General features: G+C 42.0%; 1 protein-coding gene across 1 annotated transcript in view; it reads right to left on the bottom strand.

Annotated features, from left to right (window-relative positions):
* MNAT1 (MNAT1 component of CDK activating kinase) overlaps window positions 1-12233 on the bottom strand; it is a 193790-nt gene that overhangs the window by 131243 nt on the left and 50314 nt on the right. The window contains exons 2-3 of the mRNA XM_034769627.1: window positions 5701-5853; window positions 4157-4230 (exon numbers count right to left, since the gene is read on the bottom strand). Coding sequence (XP_034625518.1) covers window positions 4157-4230; window positions 5701-5853 — 227 coding nt within the window. The remainder of the gene's footprint in view (window positions 1-4156; window positions 4231-5700; window positions 5854-12233) is intronic.

Here is a 12233-nt window from a genome sequence, read left to right as displayed (position 1 = left end):
TTTAATTCTATTTAGGCAAAACTCCACAGATTTCCTGAAATCCAGCCTTGACAGAGTGAGATAATCTCTATTTTTAAAAATGCTACTAATTAATCTCATAACAAAAGGAAAAACAATCTGCTAGTTTATTATGGAATTTAAAATTAACCTTTGAGACCAACCTTAAAGCCATGTGGAACAATCACTGGTCTGGGAAAGCAGCACTGTTTATGGTAAATAAATCCATCACTGGTGTTTAAATCAGCATCATTAAAATCTCTCACATGTTCTATTGAAGACATTACCAACTTTGAGCCTTCTCTTGCTAATTAGTGTTTCTTTTAACGCAGATAGCTATGATTGCTAGAAAGAGTTCTTGCCATTGAGAAATATTCAAGCAAGATTCTCCGGTGAGGGAGAATGGCTGGAGGACATATGTTGCAGCCATGATTCAACGGCCCAACCCCAACCCCTTCCATTCTAGGGCATAAGGAGTTCTTGCTGAAGTAGACCGAAACAGCCAACTAGGTACATGGACTACCTGCAAGAGCCCCAATCCATGTGCCCAGCCCTTATCCACAAGGGAAATGCATGGATTCTCCTGCACCGGGGCCACCCATGACTGTAGAATCAGGAAAAAGATTTAACCCAAATGGATTAAAATAAGCAACTACAGAACTAGAATCACATGACTTTACAAAGCAACCAAAGTGTATGGATGTCACAAAACAATCTGACAACAGGCAGTCAACATAAACTTCATTATAAAGTACATTATCAGCTGGGAAGTCGTCAAGATTTTCTTTCCTAGTTCCTAATGAGTTAAAAATTGATGTATTGTGCTGCCTTACCAATAAAATTAAAAGGTCAATGAATATTTCTCCTACAGGTTAGCACTTTCCTAATTCTCAGGTCCATTAATTAGCCAATAGATATTAAAAAACAAAATTGTAAATCGTTATCCTGCGATATATTATACACATGGACTTAGTGCTTAATGTAGATTCTCCACTCTCTGTGAGCCGAGGGGTGAAAACATTATTACTGGTGTAAGACATCTATAATTAAGTGAAAAACTTACTGGTAAGTACTGGTGTAGCACAAACACCACTTTCCCTACCCCATCATTTCTGAGCAGTCATCATAATGCTCATTGCTACTTAGAGACTGGGCGTGGCAGAGAGATGAATGCTGAAGGCACAGAGCTTCAGAACAAAGCTGATTGCCAACGCTCCATCACCTCCCCCAAAAACACTGCTTTCAGCATCAACTGAAGATAGCAAAATGTCCCAACCTCTTCTGCCCGTACCCTCTTTCAGGGTTAGGGTGGAAAAATCAATACTCCAGCTGGAAAAACCTAAATTAGAAATTATGAATGATAGATGTTCCAGCTCAGTTCTCTTTTTACTGTAAAAAGAATTTTTTTTTAAAAAAAGTGCTTGCACAGTTACAATTATTTCCAATTACTCATCCCCATCAGGTCAAATAAAGGACATTTTGGCTGGGGCAGGTGCAGAAACTCTCCATATCTTTGTCGTCTTTTACATTTTGAGAGAGCTGCATGCCTCTGCACTGTCTCGTTTCCTTTGTTAATGAAGTTGATGTGATCCACAGGGAAAACAGGTAAAAACTCACACGCATTAGTTCTTTACATTCAGTAAGCATTCACTAGATAGTAATTTTGGCATGAACACAAGTCACTTCATAACAGTTACAATAAAAAAGGCTTTGAAAAGTAGGAAGATAAGTTCTTACCCATAGGGCACATGAATAGTAGTCACTTTTTCCCCACTTAACTATACTGCATGCTTTAAAAAGCAGTAATTATTATTAACTATGTGTATGGCAGTAATGCCTAGAGGCCCTACTCAAGGATCAGGACCAAACTGTGTTAAGTACTGTATACGCACATCCTAAAAAGACAGACCCTGGCTCAAAGAGCTCAAAACTAAGTTAAAAAAAAATAGTTTAAGAAGCAATCTGGAAGGGAAAAGAGTAGGGAGCCTATAAAAAGGGTCTGACTCACATTGTTGTACTTGTAAGGCTTATTCCTGCTCTTGTGAGGCACACGTACGTCCCATTGATTTCAATGAGTGTTGTGCCCAGCTGACCCAAAGGAGAACTAACCCCATTCATTTTTTCATGGTGTTAATGACAAGTGTTTACAATATTCTAAAAATTGTCAAACTGATTTTTCTGGGCAATTAGCATTTTTTAATGGTCAATTCTAAACCACTTCAAAAAGAGTGTGTGTGTGTGTGTGTGTGTGTGTGTGTGTGTGTGTGTGTGTGTGTGTGTGTGTGTGTGTGTGTGTGTGTGTGTGAGAGAGAGAGAGAGAGAATATGTAAATACTGGCAGGTTCGTACCATAATGTTTATGTTTGTTGCTATATCACTAGTGTTCTCCCTGCTCTTTCTGTTTAAAAAAAATAAAGGAAAATTGACTAAGCAGAATAGGCTTCTTGTGAAGGGGAACTGAATCTTTCAAACAAGGTTATAGATCACATCTAATGAGAGAACACACTGTAAATGACACGTGCTCAAGTTGAGCTCCAAAGAAACAATCACTGGGGAAACAGCAACAAAAATGTCCCCGGGGCTGCAGAGATAGGCACTGCTGCATGTTTTATATATTTTGTTCTATAAACCACATTTTTATTTTAGGGCTTATGGCTTTTATTCATTTACTTTTAATTTATCAGGCATCCAGAGTAAGGTGAAACTGAACTTCAACTCACTTTTGACCTCTACCATATAAAATCTATTCAAACCTCAACGGAAGGTTAATTTCTGCTTCCACCTACACCAGCTTCCTAATCTGCACGCTGTATCAGCAGTCAACAGTAATGGTCACGTGTTATACAGGGGCCAGTCCGCCATGCAGCGCCTGTAGCATGGTACCGATTTGCACTTGGTTCATATTTGGCAATTTCACATCAACCGTGAGAGCTAGAAATATAAATACAATCTTAAACTCTGGAGAAGACTTGATGGTGCACATACTCCCACCCACTCAGCCAAGCTTTGCATTCACCTGAGGTGAATGGATGTTTCAAGCCCTGGTAATAGTGATAATGAGATGGAAGCCTATGGCAAATGCTACAAAATATTCTTTTCCGTTTCACGAGCACAAAATAGATTCTCCCAGCATCATTTCAACAATCTGTCCAGTTGCTAGAACCTCCTCCAGACACACACACCCAAACACCTACCTGTCCCAAAAGCTTTGGCCTGCTTGGCTATATCTGAAGTTTCCCAGCCAAATACTTTAGCTCTCCAACTTCAACCTTCTGATGCCAACAATAACACAACATGCTACTTATAGCTGCAAAGGTGGGGAATGCAACTCTCTGAAGCTAACACCAACAAAGTTCAAAGGAATGCTTACTCTTCTTTTCTGAAGAGTTAAAAGGGAGCAAGATCACCTTCAACGTTTTTTCTTTTAAACCTCAATCATTGCCTTCCCTGAAAGCACCCAGCCCCTTCAGTCCTCCTCCAAAAAACAAACCATTTAAGAGCGACTCCTTTGAACACTTCTAGTTTTGTCTATGCAGACTCCATCACCCTGCCATAAATCCTGAGTAACTCTAAAAAAGCGGAAAATGAACTCCAATACAAACAAATTCTTCCCTCAAAGGGCAAGTCTCTGCTTCAGCAAATCCAAGGAGAAAGAGTTCAGCGTCTGCTCCTAAACCTTCCTCTCCCGCGTAGCAACATAAAATGCTGCCACTGTGGTATGTAAGGTCATCTGCTTCAAAGCAGCTTCCAACTACTGTACTCACAGAAGCAAAATGATGAAAGACACCATATGGCTGCTGTCATGGTAAATAAAGCTAACAGAGGCATATAATAAGAATTTGAATTTTTCTTCTTTGTTTAATCTTTTCTATTGCAGCACCACCAATGCCCTGTGTGCCTTTCCTTTCCAGCAATAAAACACCACTTCCTCTATGCATCAGTGTTTTTCTCTTGCAGATAAAATGTTTATTACTTAAATATGTCCCCCAATTGGACAAATATGATTAAAAATGTACAGCGAAAGTAATTAGATAAACATCAGATACCATGATAAATCCTATTAAAGAAATGCAGCTTTGATATTCTCTTAGGCAGTCAGAAGATAAAAGCCTGTGGTCTCCTGAGCACAGCACATCAAAAATGCAAGCATTAAGACTTACCAATTTCTTCTACTTCTTCCAGGAAATCATTATATTCCGTTAGACTGGGAAAGTCATCTTCTCTTTTATTGTATCTGAGAGAGACGAGAAATTAGTGTTTGCATAATGCATCGAGATGGCAGTTTAATTCAACATTGTGCTCGTTTCATACATGGTATATATGGCCAAGGATTATTATTATCAGACTACAATATGGCTCCTTTAAAGTCAACTAGGACTGCCCATCCCCAAGTGAAGAGGCCACCACTGTCTAAACCAGTGCTACACCTGAGTCTTTACCACATTTCTGGGGCTGCAAAGGAGTGGAGGCATAGGTTAGAGTGTACCAATTCCGAATCAGCTCTACAAACTACTAAAAAAAGGGCAGACTTACTAGGAGTACTCTCAGTTAGAAAATAACCACCTCAACTCCTTGGGGAAATGGCTGAAGAGTATACAGTTTGGCTTTGCGTCCATCTCTGGTACAGCCAATAAGTCCCACCGTATTTGAGTCCAGGCACCCACACCTCTCAAAGCTCACATGTGGGACACAACAATGACTCAAAATGAGGGACAGACCAAAGTTACTGATGCAACAAACATAAAATGTTGTGGGATTCATCTCTTCAGCGTCAATAACCCTTTCACACAATCCTTTATTTCTGACAAAAACAGTTTTCAACAGTACAGGTGAGAGAACAACAATTTTACTCCTGAGGGAATTCTGCACCAAAAAACCTAAAAATTCTGCGCACGATTTAATAAAGTAACAATATAATCATGCCGTTTTCAATTATTTTGGTAATTTTATTTCAAAATACCTGTCAGCAAGTATGTCTGTAATAATACAACAAAAAAGATTCAGGAAATGTTTTTTGACAGACAGATTCCTTACCAACACTTGTATGTCAAGCACAGAAGACTTTAAGGATATGTCTACACAGACAAGAAAAACCCATGGCTGGCCAATGCTAGCCAACTCGACCTTGAGAGGGTCAGGGGGGCGTTTCATTCCTGTGCAGACTTCCGGGCTTAGAGTAGAGCCGGAGCTCTGGAACCCTCCCACCTTACAGGGTCCGGCCCCAGTCTTCATTTGTGGGACCCTCACATCTTCAAACTCCATGGTTCAAAAGATAGGTCCAGATGCAACAACAACAAGGCTCTTGTTCCTTGATCCACTCACTGATTCACCTCAGAAGGACAAAGCAACTATTGTCCTCGTGCTCTAGAGCCAATTCAATTTGGAAGGTCAACCCTTTTCAAGGAGGCAAGCACAACACCCCCCACATTACATACAGTGGATCTAGTTAGGAAAGCAAAGACCCCTCAAGGTCATGTGAGCCTCCGTTCCTAATGAGGTCAACCAGCTACATGGCTTGCAGAGCAAATCAATTCCTTTTTTAAAATAAAAATTAGACACTTAAAACCTTCAAAGCAAAACAAAATTAAGACATCTGAATCTTTAGATCCCCACACATACTCCCATTGGCAAAAATAACTCCTTTTTTGAAGATGGAAATAACGTAAGTCCATTTGAATTTAGTTTTCTGAACTATGATACTCACACTTTCAATACTTTCTTGCGAATTTCCACCTCCTTGTCAATGGCAGGGTCTTCAAAAAGCTGCACTCTGAAGTTGTTCTTCCGCAGCGGGGTATTACACTCCTGACAGTTTCCGGCCCCCCGGACGAACAGCAGCTCCACACAACTCTCGCATCTGAAGGAGAGAAAAAGGAGTTAAATGAAAGAGTGATGCTTAACAGTAACTGCAAGGTGAGTCTTTCCCCTGTTTATTTGCACATTATTTTTAATTTTGTGTGAATGAGAGTGAGAGAAAGGAAACACTCTGTGCTCACGAAAGGTGCCAGGTTAACATCACTAGAAACAAATGGCCTCCATTCAAAGTACCCAAGAGCACCAGCAATGGCAGTGCAAGTTGCCCTACGTTGGCCTGGTCTAAGGAAGCCTCCTCCAGGGAGTGAGGCATTTATTCTCCCTGTTTAAACCACTTGGCCTCTTTGCTAAGAACGCCAGGTAGCCTGAATCCTCACTGCAAAGTCGGGGAGTGGATGACCTGGAAAAAGAAGGGGAGCTGGCAGAAACCCCCAGGGGTTACCTGCACTGTACACTTATCTGCCGGGTAGTCCCAGACATCTGATAATGAAGTTGTAGCCTGCTTAAACTTATAACAAATATCTCCTGTCCTCCTTTCTGTATAGCCGGACAATAAGGTATCACAATCTGGCCCTAGCCCTCCCAGCAACTATAGCTAGTATTGGGACAATTCTGTCACTGGGCCTGTGCTAGATTCAAACCAGACTCAACCACATTCAAGAGATTCTATGTCCCATTATTACAAATACCCAGTGTTAGAGTCCCCTTATTTTTTCTGCTCATAAATTCAGAGCACTGCACATAGATATATTGTACACAGAAGCAGGGTGTACAAAATGCTGATTTCTACCACATTAACAAGTATCTTAGTTTATAAGAGTCACTTGTTAAATGTCAGTTGACATTTAACAACAAAAGAACACCACACACAGGACATGGAAACCAATACAAAACTCAAGATGTATTTGGGTACTCATATCATGCAAAATACTAGCACAGGACAACACCTGTTGCAGTCATGTCCTATTGTTGAGAGAGATAGCGCACTATTTATATCTTCAGTACATTAAAGCCATGAAACAGTTGTGTACTAATGGCAAAGCTTCACTGTCTCTTCCTAATCTCAGTCTGCCAGGCAAATGATTAGAGAGTTAAGAGAAATACTAAGACAGTTGTGAAGGATCTTGAAACAAAACTTCCATCCCGCTGAGCGGACTGGTTCCATTACTTATGGAGGCAGAGCAGGCTAAAGCAACCCAATTTTATTCTGCCTTCATTTAAGATTTGAAATTGCAGAACAGTGCAATTGTAATTATTTGCTCTGGGGTTATTTTGTCATTCTGCTTGTATGCTTGCTATCTTAAACACTGGCCGACTCCATTCAATTAACCAATCTTCCTCTTGGTGCCACAAGTACTCCTGTTCTTCTTTTTGCGGATACAGACTAACACGGCTGCTACTCTGAAACCTCTTATTTATATTTCACACACACTTACTACTTCTACTTCAGAAGCACAAACACATTTAAATACAATTTATCAGAGAAGGAGGAAAAAAACTTTTTAGCACATTAGACCAGAAAAAATATTGAGCTACAGGGATGTCAGCTCAAAAATTAAGTTTCTGTTCAAACTGTTTTGCCTACTATCATTTACAATCAACACCCATAACTGAAATAATAGAAAGACGGTGGGAAGGAAACGTTCTCTTTTTACCACTATGTTTACTTTGTGCATGTGACAACCCCAATGTGTATAGACAGTTTCATTGTTTCCTTGGTTTAGGCAGTGAATTTTGTTTGTGTGGGTCTCTCACTACATCACCTGGTGCAGAAGAGAGGGTGGGGGAAGGGGACAGATTTTATTTTTAAATTAGGGAAACAAGACTGCAAAGCTACAACGATTTGCAAGTTGACCCCGGCGCTGATGTTTTTATTATAGTATTGACTAGGGACCAGCTGAGAACAGGACCCTACTGTGCCAGGCACTGTGCAAACACAGTAATATCTGAAGCAACATAACATTCTCCCTCCCTCCCCCCGAACTGACTAGATTTCAAGTTCAAACTAGACCCGACTCTGGAAAGCATCCTTACTTGGGAAAGCACCGAAGCAAGCGCTCTAGTGCTTTTCCAAATTGGGGCCAGTGTCTCTTGAAAGCTAGAAAATATCTGTCCATACCAAAAGGGTGACAGGACATCTCTAGGGGGGAATTCCATTTCATATGGTCAAGTTACCATTTCCCTCATTTTCTAGAGCCCATCCTGCCCTCCATTACTTATATGCAGCCCCTTTTGAGTTCAATAGGGGTTAAATGGGACTTTTTAAGGGCAGAATTTGGCACAGAGCAGGCAAAAATCTCCTGTCCAACAGCACAATCCTCACTATCCCAGAGAATGACTTCATAGAGTTGAAACTCTACACTGATCAGCCATACGTGCCCTCAAGCAAAGGGAGGTCTGGCCACCTTCTCAACAATTGATCGCAGACACGTTTGATCTCAAGAATATTCTTGTTTTATTAAAAGAAAAGAAATCTCCTGAGATCCCGTCGGACTGGTTCTCTTTGATCTCTTTGTATACCACTAAACCCAAACACATTTATAAGACAAGGACAGGCTGCAGGAAAGAGGAGATTAATTCATTTTGAAAGTGCGCACAGGCCCTGATCCTGATTAGGGTCCTGCTGTGCTAGGTGTTGTACAAACAGGAAAAGAAGATATGGTTTCTGCCCCAAAAAGTTTATAATCCAAGACCTCAATCCTGCAACATGCAGACAAACTGCTGCATCCACATGGAGTCCCAGTGGAGCTCTCTACGGGCACAGCAGTCAGATCACGTGTTGCACATAGGGTGACCACCTTTTCAAAAGGCAAAAGCAGGACACACGCAGGAGATGCTGCCCCTTTCTGTGCCCTCCCCTTCCCCTCCCGCCAAGGCCGCACCCCCTGGCCAGGCCGGAAGCCGGACTGGGTTAAGAGCCGCCCAGGGAGCCTGTGCTGCTGTAGGAGTTCCGGACTCTCCACCTGCCCTGGGCAGGGGGCCAAGGGGCCCCAAGAGCAGTCCCAGTCCCATGTCTCCACCTACGAAGCACATCACCCATGGCAGGTGGAAGGTCCAGGGCTCTCCACAGTAGCCCAGACTCCCTGGGCAGCTCTCACTACTGCCTGCTTCTGGCCTGGCCAGGGGGCAGAGGGAGAAGGACTAGGAGATGGAGCCTCGTGGCAAGCGGGAGGGGGTCTAAGGCCAACCTCAGCTCCTCCACCCCACCCCACCGGCAAGAGGCTGGTGCCGCCCCTGAGCCTCGGGCAAGCACAGAGCAGCACCACAGGGAATCCAGGACAAATGCTGTCCCAGAGTCATTCAGCCCAGGACTGGGACTTGAACTCTGCATTTCAGGACTGTCCAACCCAATTCAGGATGGGTGGTCATCCTAGTTGCACATTGTAGGATCAGGGCCTAAGATGACATCAGAGTTGTCCCAAGGAGGGTCATCCATAGGCTGTGCAGATTCAGACCTCTATTTAACAGCAATAGTAATACCAGCTAGTGTAGCATTTCCTTACGTGCCCACCTTTTGACAATTCCATTTAGCAAATGGCAAGCCACTTAGCCTTAGTGTATCAGTTACTCTACTTAATCAGGACAAGCATTTTTGGCCCCAATTCAGTAAAGCCCTTAAGTATATGCTTAACTCCCATTGAAGTCAGTGCTTAAGGGCTTTGCTGAATTGGGTCCTTTGTCAGGACTTCAGGGAACGAATATAGCCTAATAATATAGCCTAATAATAACAACAGAGGTTATGGATTTGTTCAGACCTAAATCCTGTTCCCATACAAGTCAATGGCATAATTCCTAATGATCTCAGTGGGAACTGGACCCTGAATAATGATGCATTTGACAGGGACATGTGATGCTTAACCAAACAGAAAATATAGATGTGAAATTGTGAACTCTAGTCTTAATACAGAAGATGTCAAAGAAAACTATGAATTAGCGTATCATTTGTATTCACAATATTTTATTTAATTTTACATTTGTGTGTGTCGTAAAAAACACTTTCTTAATTGGGAGGAGTCATCCAACAGGGTATCTGGGTGGATAGGCAGTGGGGAAAGGAGTTACTAGTTTCACCTAAAAATAGGTCACACAAACGTCTAGAAGAGACCTGGACTCTTTACAGTAGAATAAGATCCGCAAGACTCAATTATTACAAAGGTCAACCAACATTTGTAGAATACTGGCAAAATGTACTAACAACTTTTTATCCCCCCTCAGAAGTGCCAAATGTTAAATGAACATCTCATGCTTATAAAAGGGCCCGCTCTATAATTACGCTGAGAAGTGTGACAGACTGACAACATTCTGCAATATCATGAATTAACTGTATGGCATGAAGATAAACTTTATGGAATTAGAGTTAATACCTTTGGGGGTAAACTGTATTAAAATGCAACTGCGTACGTGGCACTGTATGTACACCTCTACCTCAATAGAACGCGACCCGATATAACACGAATTCGCATATAACGCGGTAAAGCAATGCTCAGGCGGGGGGGGGAGGGGGCCAGGGCTGCGCACTCCGGTGCATCAAAGCAAGTTCAATATAACGCAGTTTCACCTATAACGCGGTAAGATTTTTTGGCTCCCGAGGACAGCGTTATATCGAGGTAGAGGTGTACCTTCCTTAGTAAGGAGGGGGGATGCTAATGTACTTCCTCTCTTATCAACCCTTTCAAGCCACTCTCCTGGAGACGTATGCGTATATTAGGGACGTAAATATCAGTTTAAAAAGTTAACCGGTTACACGATTCAAATTATATCGTGTAACTGGTTAACCTGGCCCCGCAGGGGCTGGGACCGCTCCCGAGCTGGGGTCCCTCCTGGCGGCACGGGGCCGCCAGGGTTAACAGTTACAGTCAGTTAACAGTAAGCCTAATGCTTACCAGTTAACCTTTTACATCCCTAGCATATATTAGTTCAAACTGGATTCTCCAGGGATCAGACGACAAAGAAAGGGGTTTTGGATAAATAGCCTGGTTTTAAACTGGCTCAGGACCTTCTTCCTGATCCAGCAAACAAAAGGACCCCTGGTCCGTGGAGGGCCCCAATCCATAGGGTACATTGGAAGGACTGGGCCTTATTCTGAGCTGAACTTGTAACCACAGAGGTGTGAAGGACTGTTCCTGTCAGAATCCATGTTAGGGTTGGGGTGAACCCTAGTAAGCTTATTAGCATACGTGTAGATACATTAAAACAATAAATGTGTTTTTTCTGTAATGTTTTTTATCTTAAGAGTAAAGCAGGCTTCCTTAGAGAGCGCAGTGTGATACCTTATAACTAGAGCAAATAAACCTATTATCAGTCTCTGAAGAGAAAGCAAGCAGATGTCCTTGAGCAACTTGTCTATGCTGGGGATAAACAGTGCAGGCAGGGAACGGTGCAGCCTGGAAATACCCCAGTCAGAAGAGAAAGACACAAGAATCTCCACCGTGAAAGGCAATGGCTGGGGAGCTGGAAGCCTGAGAGCACGCACCCTTGCTGGACAACTGACGGGAAATACAGGTGAGGTTGCCCTGAACTGCATTAGCAAGATGGCATATTTACGAGGAATGCAAATAAAAAAACCAGCTAAATGTATTTAGCATTATGAATGCATTCACAACACTAAATTACTCTTGAGCTTAGCCATGAGGCTGAGAAGCACTACACTTGCCCTAAATATTTAGTTGGTAAAGAGGTCTTTCTCTGTGGTGCTTCAGAAACATTTTTTAAAACTTTAAGGTTTTGTGGGGAGAACGTTAGATATTTCACAAAATAAGCTCCACTTACTAGAGCTGGGCATTTATTTTGGACAAACCATCTTAAAAAACAAACAAACAAACAAACCCTTTAAGTAGTAAAATCTTGGGTGTGATCCAGCATTTTGTGCATCTCCCCATGGACTGCATTTGGTGGGGGTGGAAGGAAGAAAGGATCAGGCCCCGCTGATGCTATTCCTATGTTAAGACAAATGGAAATAGTTCACATTTTGATGGTGCTGCATATTGTTTTAGTCTGGTTGGCTGCAGAGCAAACAAAACAGCAGCATAAAGGAAGGGCTATCTCTGCAAGCAGAAGTGCTAGAAATGCTTTTTAATGAAATCTTAGATTCTGCTGAGTACAGCAAAAGTCTGCAGAAGAAGCCTAGATCCATGGCCATTACTCATTCCTAAGAACATTTTTATGGTTTTCTTTTGTTTTTGAAGCAGAGCAGTAGAGTTGTTTTATTCTCCTTCTTTGCAGAGTTGGGTTTTTATTTTATTTTTTAAGTAGAGATGTACTTTCTTCTATAGTTTAAAGTATGTTGGTTCATATGGCAGGAAAAAATGCAGATAGATTTTTTTTTTTTAATGTAACCTGTATTTCAGCTATGAACCATTCTGCCTAGGCACAGTTCAGATAAAATGAGAACAGATCGTGTGTGTGTGTGTGTGTGTGTGTGTG

The sequence above is a fragment of the Trachemys scripta genome, chromosome 4 (assembly GCF_013100865.1).
Source record: "Trachemys scripta elegans isolate TJP31775 chromosome 4, CAS_Tse_1.0, whole genome shotgun sequence".
NCBI lineage: Eukaryota > Metazoa > Chordata > Testudines > Emydidae > Trachemys > Trachemys scripta.
Note: the sequence above shows the minus strand (reverse complement) of the source record. Positions and strands in the feature narration are given on the sequence as shown.